This window comes from Amblyomma mixtum, chromosome 5, assembly GCF_055824585.1.
Source record: "Amblyomma mixtum isolate Tamu chromosome 5, ASM5582458v1, whole genome shotgun sequence".
Taxonomy (NCBI): domain Eukaryota; kingdom Metazoa; phylum Arthropoda; class Arachnida; order Ixodida; family Ixodidae; genus Amblyomma; species Amblyomma mixtum.
Window position 1 is genome coordinate 61,378,419 of NC_143016.1, and position 14,200 is coordinate 61,392,618.

The 14,200-nt window shown below is 44.5% G+C and overlaps 1 protein-coding gene across 1 annotated transcript in view; it reads right to left on the reverse strand.

Annotated features, from left to right (window-relative positions):
• LOC149342397 (solute carrier family 22 member 7-like) overlaps positions 1-14,200 on the reverse strand; it is a 60,526-nt gene that overhangs the window by 3,669 nt on the left and 42,657 nt on the right. Inside the window, exons 3-9 of the mRNA XM_089544680.1 lie at positions 13,439-13,542; positions 9,618-9,772; positions 7,623-7,791; positions 5,839-5,968; positions 3,817-3,950; positions 1,521-1,735; positions 525-706 (exon numbers count right to left, since the gene is read on the reverse strand). Coding sequence (XP_089400806.1) covers positions 525-706; positions 1,521-1,735; positions 3,817-3,950; positions 5,839-5,968; positions 7,623-7,791; positions 9,618-9,772; positions 13,439-13,542 — 1,089 coding nt within the window. The remainder of the gene's footprint in view (positions 1-524; positions 707-1,520; positions 1,736-3,816; positions 3,951-5,838; positions 5,969-7,622; positions 7,792-9,617; positions 9,773-13,438; positions 13,543-14,200) is intronic.

The window sequence follows — 14,200 nt, forward strand, 5'->3', positions numbered from 1 at the left end:
ATATTTTTCTATAAAAATTACCGATTAGTAAAAACATCTGCGATGTTCACATGACTACCGAGCCTAGTAGTTGTGTACGTTTGTCTATGTATATTTGTATGTAATTCATTGCTATCATAACAAACTAAGGGTCTACTGTTGTTTCGACTGGGGACCCCATGGACACTGGTCCCTAGTCGGAACGTCAGTAAACCCTTTCTAAGTTTTTAAGCGTGTGTGAGTCTACTTTATAAGTATATAACTTCTGGTTCATAGTGTCTTCTTCGCAACTGTGTATATATGGGTAAGGCAATGTCATTACTGCCCTGTAATGACAAACATATCAAGGAACCCACAGTCACCGACCAAGGAGAGCACAGAATTGTTTTTATTTAATCATATATTCATATATAATGCCACAGTGCACACATGCCAATAACCATGCGACGTTAGCATTATGTCCGATGTCTAAAGGTCAGTTGTAAAGAAATGCGCCAAGCCACAAGGGATATATGGCCATGCCCGTACATTTGGCACCTGCTTACCAGGGAGGATACTTGCGTGCCCGCGAGGCCTCCAACGTCTCCGACAAGCTTCTGGAGCAGCACTGCCCTGCCCCGTATCACGGTCGGGAATGCCTCGGGCGCCACCTGGTTGGTGATGTTGTAGGCTCCAGCCATCGCCATGATCGCCGCCACCGCCAGCACCAGCGTCCACGTTTTTGATTCTGAGCGAGGTAACGGCATCAGGAGCCGCATGAAAGCATTCAAGCATAGCGCCTAACCTGGGCACCGAAAATGTTTTCAGTCAACTGCTGCTTAGAGGAAGTGTGGTAGAGTCAGTGTTGCTTAGCCGTTCTAATTTCAACGTACTATGCCTCAGGATTGCGAGCGAGCCTCTTGCTCTTAGGTACCAAGTCACTAATTACGCATATTAGCCCGTTATTAACAGTTCGTTAATTATATTCAGGCTAAGTTTACCGAAGCAACGCATGTAGTATTTCAAGGTGTGACTTAGCGACGCTTCCTGCCAGACACTAATCAGCCGTGGAACACGGAATGCCAGTTTTAAGTGAGAATGCCAGCTACGTTGACCTTGCGTGATATTGATCTTGAACGGTCGCTCCAATTCGCAATGTATACTTTATTTCAGAACACTTAAGAATTCAGTTGATAATAGCGTTTGTCAGTCTATGATTAAGTCAGGTCAGTTAATTTTTGGAGCACGCTAAACAGTGAGGTCGTCTGTTACAACACTGCCTTACTTTGCCCTTTCTAAACAGGAACCACTACAGCTCTCAGACGACACTTCATATGACCTCTCAAGTAAGATTGAAGCTTCCATTTTTTATTTTGTTTATATTTTTAGCTACAACTTAGCCATCAATTCGTATTACGCTAGGCAAGAACGCTTTTAAATGTGCATCCATTCGCGAATAGGGTCACGCAAGCAACACATCTTAAAATTAAATACAGGAGGAAGGGTGATGAAACATCCAATTGCTCTAAGTTTTATGCTTAAGTCTACGGCGTCTACTTCACCTGGTCTGAGTAGACCCAGCAGTAAACAGGCTCCAGCTGCCATGAAGAGAAAGCCAGTATTGGACCATCGGCGACCCACGAAGTCCATGAGCACGATGGAGATTACGTTTACGGGCAGCTCGAAGGCGATGGCGATGGCGTACGACCAATAGATGTTTAGGTCCAGCCTGCCGAGTTGCAGCGTGATGACATTGTAGCACAGCGTGATGACGAACCTGTAAGTGCGAAAGAGGACGTATTTCTTGATTCACTGTACAGAGCAAGTACCCAACTGTAAGTACTCGTAGATTAACACCAGGAAAGTGTCCACGCGACTATGCACATGAAGGCACTACTACAGGCGAACTTGCTTTTTAATGTACATGACGTTTCGAATTATTAAACACGGGTTTTTCTTATAAAAACTGCGACAAATACTTCAGTGCAGTATCTGCAGTTTGATTGTACGCCAAGGCAGATATTATTTGCATGATAGAGAACAGCAGATAGGCGAATATTTACATAAGACTAACTAATCAAATTTATTATTTTAAGTCTTAAGGTATATGATTAAATGGAACCGTTTTAGTGGCAGTCAGAGCCGAAGACGAGCCCTGTTTCTTAAAATTTTCATACTTAGCATCATGGTTCGATGTATGGAACATGAAAAAATCATTGAAAGCTCTTGAAGATGGCGTTCCAAGGTTGCGCATTGATAAATTGCGTCGCTTAGATCACACAGAGACGCTTCTTACGTATTTAAGGACGTATAAATTGTTGACGTGATCCCCGTTATGATACAACGCACAGGGTTAGCAATATTCAGTGCGGGTGAGCCATGCTATCAAAAGCGTAATATTCACGTTCAATATTTCGGACGATTCCGATTCTGAAATTTTACAAGCTGAACTCACACTAAATTTTGGAACCGTTCAATAGTGCAATACAATGTTGTGCCCTAAAACCAATAATTAAGAAGTTGATTAGCTATTTCACTTCATTGTTCTTCTTAATACTGTTCATCACGCAAATAATGTGCTCCTTACCATACGGTACACCTGCGGGGACCACACCGACGTTTATTTACGGTTTGCAAAGCAAATTCATTATTTAATAATTTCGGGCACAACATATAGTAACAGCTGTTCCCAGGTCACGAGTTCGATCCCGGCCGCAGCGGCCGTATTTAGGTGGCGGTGAAATAAAAAAATATTTCACGGCTTTTCAAAGGAAATTCTGCATTGAATATTTCAAACAACCCGTATAGAAACTGTTGTTCACAGGTCACGAGTTCGATCCCGGCCACAGAGGCCGTATTCCGGTGGTGGCGAAATAAAAAAGCGCCCGTGGACTGTGCGTTACCAGCGCAAGTTAAAGGACCCCAGGTGAACCAGATTAATCAGGAGCCCTCCCTTGCGACCTCCCTCATAGCCAATGTGTCGCTCACAGCCGATAGCAACGTCGCTTCGGAACGTTAAACCCCGCAATTTGCGGCTTAGTTATATAGACAAGGTGCAAATGAAAAGTGTATCGTATCGTATTGCTTCGGAGCATTATGCAAAGATAGAAATCCTTGTCGAAAAAGGAATTGTGCATGCATGACTGGTTATATGCAATTATTATTGCGGTTAAAAGTAGACACCGAATCTCTTTAAATATCTCGAGCACGGAGCGGATTCTCCAGCCTCAGTTGCCCCAGTAACGTAAAATGCAACTCCAAATAGTAATGACGTGCTTAGGAACAATCTTGAAAGGCTTTCCCAGAGAGAACCTCTCAAATGCCGCTGTACCATCACGAGGCGTTATTTTATCTAGTTCGGTGAATCGTTTATGCAATTATCGTATACTGCTTCCAGAAAAGGGTTGTAGCGCCGAAACAGACAACACACAGACAGCTAGACGGGACTGCAGTGCACACTGCAGTTTGGTATACTGCAGTGCAGAATACTGCAGCATACCATAATATTATAAACAATGTGGTGGGAAAAAGAATTTTGTTGTAACGTTTGTTTGAGGCATGGTATTATTTTTAATACACATAGCTTACAAATCTTCGGAAGGTAATGTATCGTCGATATCTACTGTGCGAAAGTCTGTTGCATTCTGTTCTCATTTCACATTAAAACAGTTCGGGGCTGTTCATAGTCTATATTTTTAAAAACATTTAAAACATAACCCAGATTTAAGTCTTTTGAAAACTTCCGAAATTCTCGCATACTTTCCGTCCCAGCTGTTACGGTGAAATTTCAAGCACATTTTGTACAGTTGGAGACTACGCAATCAAAAACATAGTGAGAGAAGAACTTTAATCACCTACCATGTAAGATATATCAGTATCGTGAGCTTTCTGATTCTCGGCGATTTTACTAGAAGCAATGTCGTCTGCAAAAAACTTGGCGTTTCTTTTCTAGACGTCGCTTCCGTGCCGGTCTCTTCACTTGTACTGTGTAGCTGCGTAAAAAGGACAAAGATAAAGAACCCATAAGCGGGCACTCCTCGTTCACGGAGACAGCGTTTCCAGCGCAGCTTCAGTAAGCCGTTGCACACTGTTCAGTAGAAATCCTTAAACATTGCCTTATTCCGTTTATTTCATTCTCCATCTAACCTTTTCAGGCGCCATTTGTCATTTGGATTCAAAACGGAGATTTCTTACCTAAATAGTATATCCAGGCCTTAAAAATGTAATTTAGTTCGTATTCTAATCAAACACAACAATGCTTTATTTATTTTTTTTTTTGCATTCATGTCCATGTATCCATAGAGAACTCTCAATAAAATTGGAGACTAATATTAGGATTCCAGGTGTGTTCAAATGAACACGACAGGCATCATGCAATCACTTTTTTTTTTCGAGATGCTCATGACGCTAGAAAATGACAAAAAAAAGGGCTGAGGCTTAACTTGGTTAAGCCTGGAGAATGCGAAGCATCATCGTGTCGCGTAATTTGGAGGCGCACAACCACAGCGACGGCGCGAGGTGGGCCCCTGTTTCTCCACTGCCGTGACGTCATCGTGTCACGTGGTGTGACGTCATGTATCACGTGATTTGGAGGCGCACAACCACAGCGACGGCGCGAGGTGGGCCCCCGTTTCTCCACTGTCGTGACGTCATCGTGTCACGTGGACTGACGTCATGTATCACGTGATTTGGAGGCGCATAACCACGGTGAAGGGCTGAAGTGGTAGCTAAAGTAGTATGCTTCGCATAAAAAAAATTATTTTAGCGGTGGTAGCAAAAAAAAAACCTCTACAAGAATTGGCGGAGCTCGTCCAACAACTTGAACTAGGTGTTCTGAGAAATATTTTCTGCGTTCTATAGTTCGCATAAATAATATGCCCTTTTTGCAAATGAAGGGTGCTTAATTTGCCTGAAACAAAGAAATAAGTGCTAGGACAAGCAAACTCTGAGAAAGAACTGCGGGTTCGCATCGTGCACAGTGGTGCACAAAGCGCATCAAAGGGTTAACCCCGTTTATCTATGTACATATAGGACAACTATGTCTTCTCTTTACCCGCTACGATTGCTTTATCTTTTATCACGTTGGTTTGACATAACGAATCTTAAGACTGAGACGACAAACTGGACATGAAACGTAACAGGCGCTGAACGGGGCATAATTTTTTTAGAAGCCTGCTAAAATTGGAGACAGTTGGCGTCGTAGAATTGAAGTGAATGGCATAACGATCCTTCACTATAACGTCCTTTCTATGTGGCCAGTTCTAGCACTGATATGGAAAATGAGAAGTGATTTGTTCCTCTGCTGCAGGAGTGCCTAGCTGATGCACTACGTGGCGCCAAGCTTACAAATTGTGTGAGACACACCCGATCTGAATATCCAATGCAGTGTTGATTTATGGTAGCCATACCATCTCCTCCTTGCAGCGTTGGCGATCGAGAAAGAACAAGAGAATATGACATTGTCAATTCTGATGTCAGTTAGGCTGTCAGTGCGCTAAGCAAAGTAGCGTCTAAGCTTTTACTTTGGTCTCATAGCTTAATCTTCGCCAGTTTTCGACGGTACAAAAGGTAGGGTTGCTTTTAGGTTTTCTATTTTGTTGTGACAAGTTCTAAAGTACTGGTACCTCAAGAAGAAAAAAGGTGTGTTGGGGGTCAGCGTTTCCAAATTCAAGAAAAAGGTGGTGCTGCTGGCAGTGAATACCCATACGCCGAAGAATAATTAGCTGCATGCGTAAGAATAATGGCCTTGTCAAAATAAAAAAAAAGACGTAAATATTTTAAGATAAATTTGCTCCACACAGAACTCTGGAATGATTTCTGCCACAAGATGAGGACTTCAGTCCGTCTGAATAAGACAATGATCGTGGCCGTTTCTCTTACCAGCAGTTTCTTGATCGTTTCCCTTCGGACATTCTTTCTGTTAATTCGCGCAATGCGCTCTAAAGAAGCAATCGCTTCTTCTTTCCTGCCGACGGACAGAAGCCACCGAGGAGACTCGGGCACCCAGAAACTGCAGACAAGACAAGAAGGGCGGAAGGGATAGCGATTAAGCACCACACGATTAGGCACCTCACGAGCGTTAACAGCACACGAGTACAAGTTGTAATTGGTCGTTATCGCTCGATTATGGCGTTTTAATGATCTAGAGACTACTTTAACAGAAAACGCTGCTTTTATATACTAAAAAAAAAGTTTTAAAAGTTGTATGTAGGTATCGCCAACACCGGCCGTTCTGGTAAACAAACTGCTGTGACGTCAAGGCAGTTTCTTTGCGCAAGCTTGAGGCTTGGATATACTGCCATTCACATCCAGACGGTGATCACGGAGTTCTACTCGGTCTTGACGCCACGAGTTTGAATCACATGCAAAAATAAAAATGTTCCATTTCTAAATCAAATTTTCCCAGCAATTAAAGTATATTTGGCGGCCGAGCAGACCTCGACGTGCCGATAAACAATATATAGAATCGATAATCACGAAGAACAAAAATAGAACTGGGTTGTCCGTAGTGTCTTTTTAAAGCAGTGTCCTTTAATGCAAGGAGTTCAATGTATATGCTTCATACGCCACAGTCAGCACAGCGGCCCCATGGAGATGTATCCACACCTTTAAGCTAAATAAAAGTGTTGACGTGAGCAATCAGTATTGAAGTAGGGTATTGTGAAAAACTGCGCTAAGAAAATGCAGCTCCCCCATTGTGTCAGCCTCATATTGTTGGGGACACTAAAGTCTGATGCTCGCGAAATAATCGTTTCCATTGAGTTCCATATTGGAGCAAGAAAGGAAGAAAAAAAAGTCGCGAGCAACGTGTAGCGTTCGCAGAAAAATTCCCTTCCGCTTATTGTGCCAAAGAGAGCAGTTTGTACCGCAGCTTTGGATCTGCTGTTTATAATGGTCACAGTGCGACCGGCATATGCATAGCGTTACACATAACTTTTTTACACTTCAACTTTCCGTAAGCTTTTCTGTCTCTATAGCGGTGTTTACATGAACCCGACAGTGGCGGGTCGAGTTAGGGGATCGAGTTGAGTAAGGTCAGCCCAACTCGACGACTGCATGTTTACATCAATTCGATTTTAGCGAGTCGAGACCTCTTCAACTCCAGCGACACCAAGCGTCAAACTGCGCAAGCGGGAGAGGGCAGTGGCAGCCTCCAAGATGGCGGCACGCCAGCGCTGTCTCGGAGGCGCGATGGCGCAGACGAAAAACAGGTTCGCATTTATCCTCTCCCCTCCCGCTAACCCGACTCTTCAAGGTCAAGCGGGTTAGCCTATCCCCTGCAGGCGAGTTAAATCGACTCGCTCTGCCGCTTATTTTACTCGACTCGACAACGTTTACATGAACACGACAACTGGTTTTTTTGCTCGACAAGCAAACTCGACTCGACTCTATCGAGTTCATGTTAACAGGCCTTATTTCGCTTGTCAAACATATTCCACGGAAAGGATGCTCCGATATCGGGTTTCTTCCTATTTCAGTTTTTATATCCAAAGAAAAACCATGTCTGCGGTACGTACACAATTACGCAACAACGACCCCGGTGACCCTTTGCTATGAATTGTGGGGTAGCTGTTGACAATATAGGGGTGCACTGAGAGCGCACAGTCAGCAGTGAAGCTCAGTTCAAAATCACGCAAGCTTGCTTTTTATCGCGCATTGCTCACCAGATGATCGCAGCGAGTAGCAGGTCAATGACCGTGCCGGTGAGGAGCAAGATCCTCCAGCTCTGCACCAGATATCCGTACCACGGCAGCGCAGCAGCGAGGCCCGACCAGCTCATGGCGAACATAAGCGTTATCAGCGAACGCCGGTGGGACACTGTGAACTCAATGGCTGAAAGAATAGGCAAGACAGGATTTTTTTCCTTGTGCAAGGTAGCAGAAAGCACACAGAGTGTTGCAGGTGTTACAAAGCGAAGGAGTACAAATTGACTAGACGATCCGGTGCCCTTGATCTCATAACACGAGATTTTGCCTTGACTTCTAATGTGTGGCGGCGGTGTTGGAAATGCGCCAAAAGAGACACGGGGCTATCAATTTTTTTTTTCAGGTAAAAATGGGACGCGAGGGGTGGAGGAGCATGCGATTTAGGGTACCGGGTAAATTCGCTTCCGACAGATATAAAAACATTTGTTTTGTTTTTTCAGGCATGCACTAGTAACTAGAAGTCCTGGCAGCGCTCCTCTGCATCAGCCAACCGCCTCTTCAAATGGAAGAAAACGTTTCTTGCCTATTGGGAAAGAGAGAGATATATGGCTATACTGGAGACGCTAGAATGACCTCTGGTTTTATTAGCGCCTTCCGGTAAATAAACAGAAATGCCGCGCAAATGCGCCCACTCGTTGCTTTCTGAAATTTACCTGTTGTGACCCTGAATAAAGACCGAAAGAGACTTCGTAAAGTGTAGCGAGCACTACAGGCCACTTTAAAGCCTAAAATCGGCCTTGCTGACTAAGGGGCATGGTACGGCCGAGTCGCTAACGCAGTGCTGCTAGGAAGTCTGCTTGAAGTAAAGCTGCTGTATACGTTAAGTTACACGGTCAATGTCCTCATATGCATACAGCACATTGGACTGGGAAAGACGGCTCTTGCCGTAGCTCTTAGCACCTAGACGTCAGAGATGCTGACGAGTCCTTGCGAGCGGGTGCCGAGTTAGGCGCATGCCAGAGCTGTTGAAAGGACACTGGACACCAGCCTCTTTCTATTTAAATTAGCCCTTTCGTACCTATATAGGTGTTGTACGCGAGGACAGCTTTGTTATCATTTCTGGCTACCTTATTTACTGGCTGCACTTGTGGCTATCTACATTCTCAACACAATCAGGCAAGTAATAAAGTAAAACGCAAATCCAATGTGCACTTCCTTCCGTTCGACCATGCCTGGAGCAACTTGCATGCGCCTGAGCTCAGTACAGTGCCCACTTGCTAAAGACAAGTGGGCATCATTAGAGTTACAAACTAATCAGTGAATATGAACTTCACGAATGACTTGCCTTTGTTTCGAGACTGGAACGGAAGCAGCTTCGCTGAAGAGCGCCGCTACTGTTACAGAAAATGAGGAGCTTGATTCATGAAACTCCTAGTGCGAAATGGTGGCCTGTGATAGCCTGGCGTCTGGCTATCATTCTGCTTGATATCATGAATTGCTGCTGGCTGGCTGAGGGCCAATCGTGACCTTGAAATATAAGTACAACTTCGCGAATGAAGCCCGAAAGCAAGCTGTGCGAATCACGCTGACGCACGTGGTGCGCGTGTGTGCACGCGCCGTAAAGGAGCGAGAGAAATAACTGCAGATAATAACTGCACCCGGTCACAAATAATCAATAAACTCGCTTTTCTCCTCAGAAGACCACTCAATTCATGCTGACTTTCAGATCTGCCTTGAAAGCACGAGTGAAAAGTGTTTACTGTTTCCCTTTCTTGGCCCGTTGGGGATGAGTGCAGGAATAGCCTCAAATAAATGGCCTTCCTAGCTTTATTTTCTTTCGTTAAACAACAAAACGGCTACGGACAATCCCTCAATTACTTCCGTTTTTCGCACTAGGCCTATTTCCTCCTTCGCCGAGGGCACTGATATTAATAATAAATCGCAGTGTTATTACCAGGTCGCTAAAAGCTTGGACAGCGCGGCAAATCATATAGCAAGTTTGTAATCGCAAACCTGTGACGAATACTGCGCTGCATACTGTGTTAGCCCCCAGGCCAGTAATAAAACGCAGCGTCGTGAAGCCTGTGAAGCTGGAAAAGAGGCCGCTGAATGCGTTGCCGCTTCCGCCGAGGGCAAGCAAGATCAGGATGGTCCTTTTCCTTCCTATCCTGCGAGAGACAACGCCTTATAGGAAGCTTCATTCTTAAATCTATGTGTTCCAAAAAGACACTGCATGCTCCAATGTAAAGCAAGTATAACAATACATTACTTTTCGCTGTCGTCAGATAGGTTCATTGGGGTACTATAGGGAATGAACATAGAGTAAGTGACCACTAGCTGCGACGATTCACCGTGCACTTGGTCCATCTGTAGTAATCATGACTATCTTGAGACGAGAAAATTTGTTCCTTGAGTCTCGTAATACAGCACGACTAACATCTGAGCACCTTATACCAAGATGATGATGATGGATTTTATTGACACCAGCTTTGGCAAAGGAACCCATGGCTAAGGTATTTTTCTTTGCACAAAATGTGGTCAAATACCCTTTTTCCACGCATTTTACTCCAAAGAAGCCGAGCACCAAGCCAGGGGAAAGCTTCTGTCCGCCTTACCACCGGTGGCTACCCGGCAGCACTGAGGATCGAACCCCGTCTTAAGCCAAATACCGTATACACTCGCTTACGGGCCACATCTTATTTTTTTTTTTTGCAATTTTGGCATGATTAAGCCCTTACAAGAAAGCGGCATTCGCCAATTTCGGAGAAAATAATTTATTGCACACTATATTGTGACGCTGTACCTGGCGCCTAGTTACACATAAAATTTATGCACTGAAAAAAGTTGTATGATGCAATATCCACATACAGGCGTCGTCATACAAATGTCATGCAATTTGTGTGATATTGTATGACATCTGTATGATCAAAGTATAATTTTGCAAAAATGAGCGACGTTTGTAAGATATCTGTGTGATAATAGTATGAAAATTGTATGCATTCGACGAACTGCATGAGGAGATTGCCTCATATAATTTTTTTAGTAAACTTTTAAGTTCTTCCTCGCTGTCGCTGTCTCCGCGGCCCGGGCCCGGCTCTTCGCCACACTCGTAAACGCCGATGTTTTATATCACCCGTGGCATTCGATATTTCTGTACCTTAAAAACATTTAACAACAATGTCCAAGGACTCCGCACGCAATGGATTGAAATTGAAAGAGCAGACGGGCAGAAGTGATGTTCTTTTTAGCCGTCCTGTCAGTGTCACTTCGTGGCTGACCGTGGTGATGCATACCGAACGCATGCCCTGCATTCTCCTTTAAATGGCGCACAGCTGCACAGCGACGCGTGCTGGATGACAACAATGATAGCAGCAGACAGCTGTCATCATCGCGCAGCTCCACGGGGAGCGTGACGAGCAAGGGAATTTACACACACTTTAAAAGCAGTTGCTGCTTTCAGATTTTTCTTTTCTACAGATTATGAGCTTTCAAGCTGAGAGGAACCCCCCACAGAGTGTATATAATGTGTACGGTACTTCGTGGATAGAAGTGTCTTTTTTTTTCGAGTCAAGAAAGAATAACAGATTGCAGAGCATAAACGATACCAAAAAAAAAACCGCCGTTGTGTCGTCATAATTCGTGACGTCTCGCTTGATGTCATAAGTTTGACTACGAAAGCACCAAATATTAATTATCTGGTTTAATTGTGAGTTTCTCGATGAAAATAAAAAAAAATGCATGCTCCACGCTGGAAAAGCAATAGTTGCGCGGTGCCGTATTCAACTGCCGCAAAAATTTTAAATACAGAGAGCTGAGTTTATAGCCTGTTTAAAGGGAAACTGAGGCCAATTCCATCTAATTATTGTTCTAACTAAAATTTATTTTATGGCTCTTTCTGCCTATGTTTATATTTGTGCGCATTTCCGAATGCGAATGCGGAAGACGCATTTCCGAATGAGAAAATTAAATTTAGAAATTTTCCCGCCCTCGATTGAAACTGGTGACGTTCTAACAGAAAAAGATGGATTGTCAACGTTTGGAAATTGTAGCCAGGCCTCCGGGATCCGCACATGAAACCTGGCCTGTACGCACGCAGTTAACTTGCGAAATCGGCCGCTGATGGCGCCAATTGTCATTGGTTCAAATCCGGGATTCTTGGCCGAGAATTTCAATTGTGAGGTAACTGTTTTAAGGTACTGGTTGGTTTGGCTTAAGCGGTTTAACGTCCCAATGTTATTAAGGCGATGAGGGACGCCGTAGTGAGGGGCTCCGGAAATTTCGACCACCTGGGGTTCCTTAACGTGCACTGATATCGCACAGTACACGGGCCTCTAGAATTTCTCCTCCAAAGAAATTCAACCGCCGCGGCTGGGATCGAACCCGCGTTTTTCGGGCCAGCAGCCGAGCACCATAACCACTGAGCCACCACGGCAGCTGTTGTAAGGTGCTGTTACATATTGAAGGTAATGGTCCATTCTTCCGGTGCGCATCTAAGTCTTTCTTTTAAAGTTTGTCCATCACTCTCATCGAGCAGTTAATACTGCCATAGAAAACCAATGGGGAGAGTTCTTGACCACAGCAAACATGCTAATAGCAAAAAAAAAATGCAAGCATGCTGACGGGAGATATGCGGATATTTTGACTGCTATACTGGAATCTTACGATATACGAAGACTTTGCGTTCATAAACCATTTCTCGTTGAAAATGCGTTTGTCCAGAATTCCTGGGTATGTTTTGGTTTTTTCTAATCCAAAAAAGTTCCGTTTTCTTTCAGAATAGTGTCTATTTATTAGAACGCGGAACCCTATCAACGCAGGCCAACTTCTATTTGTCTTCAGCGTCTCTTTAAGGCTTTGTCGAGTGGCCACATTCGTGTTTGCTAGAGTGTTAATTATCTGCCTGGGCCGTTGCCATAGCAAAAAAGTAGCAAGCCAGTACATTATTTTTTTGCTGCCAGGAGCAGGAAGTGACAATAGAGACAACTTAATCTATTTCACTGTAAACAGTAAACGTCCATCCACACTCCTGTCGCTACTTATTGCTAACATATAGAATGGTACGCGGCCGGCAAGATTAAAAGCTACCTCTCCAGCGGAAGAAAAGTTTGCGAAGCAAGATGTCACTTATGTGAGAACCGCTGCTGGCAGAGGGTGAGAGCGATAACAGTCACTTGAACCCGTGCAAGCAATGGCAGCGTCTTCGACGCAATGATTTTACAAACTTTAGCTAGTCTTTTATAAGACAGTACTGTTCAAACCCTTCACGTAGCCATGTGAAGTCGTAAAAAAATGTCTTTGAAGAGGGGCAAATTCCACCGAAAGCCTTATTTTTTTTTCTTGTCGGCTCTTTCTACTACGAAACCAAGACAGAAGGGGGACTTCAGTAGTTGCAGCACAATCTAGAGCAAATGTTGCGATGGAATTGGCAGCGCGCTGAAGATAAGCTGAAGAATGGATGACTGGTTTATCTGGACCAAGCTACGTACTCTAACTAAAGTGGAGAGAATTGTCCAGGGATTAGTCAGTCGCTCTATTCGACGAGTGAAAGATGGGGGACACACACTGCGCTGATATCTACATATAAAAAATACACCCAAGTTCTCCAGTTGTGCAATTCAAAACACACCATTTCAAGAGAACCAGAATCAGACACGCTTTGGGGAACCTTAATAGTACTCATACTCTTTGAGTATATTTGCGCACGCCTCAGAATGAAGAACCTAACGGAGAAGCCCAGATACACATGCATCGGCGTGAACAGCAAGTTAATGGTTTCGCTAAGATAAAAACAACAGTTGCATTTTCGGCAAGAGTGAAGACTAAAACTGGCTCACCTGTCCGCCAGAAATCCGGAGATTAGGTATCCTGTCATCGATCCTGCCCAGTATGCCGTATGCGTTGCATACATCTTCCAGTTGTCACCGCACACCCACTCGTTCTGCAACGCAAATCCGTAAAGACAGGACAGAACAAAAAACAAACCATGCGAGTGCTATGTTACACTGTTGACTTTGTGTATCCGCGCTGTCATTTAGTATTTGTTCTCCGCCGCGGTGGCTCAGTGTTTATGGTACTCGGCTGCTGGCCCGGAAGACGCGGGTTCGATCCTGGCCGCTGCGGCCGAATTTCGATGTAGGCGAAATTCTAGATTCCCGTGTACTGTGCGATGTCAGCGCACGTTAAGAGCCCCAGGTGGTCGAAATATCCAGAGCCCTTCACGACTGCGTCCCTCATAGCCTGAGTCCCTTTGGGGCGTTACAGCCCCATAAACCAAACCATTTAGTATTTGTTCATATTGGGCACTTAATAAATACTGACACTTTCAGACGCGGCTAGCCTGAACTCCGCACCTAAGAGCGCGCTCCTCGGCGGATGCGTCAGCAGGAGAACCGGACCTACAAGAAAGATTTCAACGATCTGCTAACCAATCACTTCTCTTGTCCAATAAGGGCTGCTGGGAAGTATAAAGGTATTTTAACAATTGATCCAACAGTGATTTCAACAGTGATGTTGTGAACAGCGGGCACTGAGTACGGGTGGTCGAAACCGGGCTTGACGGCGTCCACTGACGGTCGACTTGACAGACAGCGATGCAG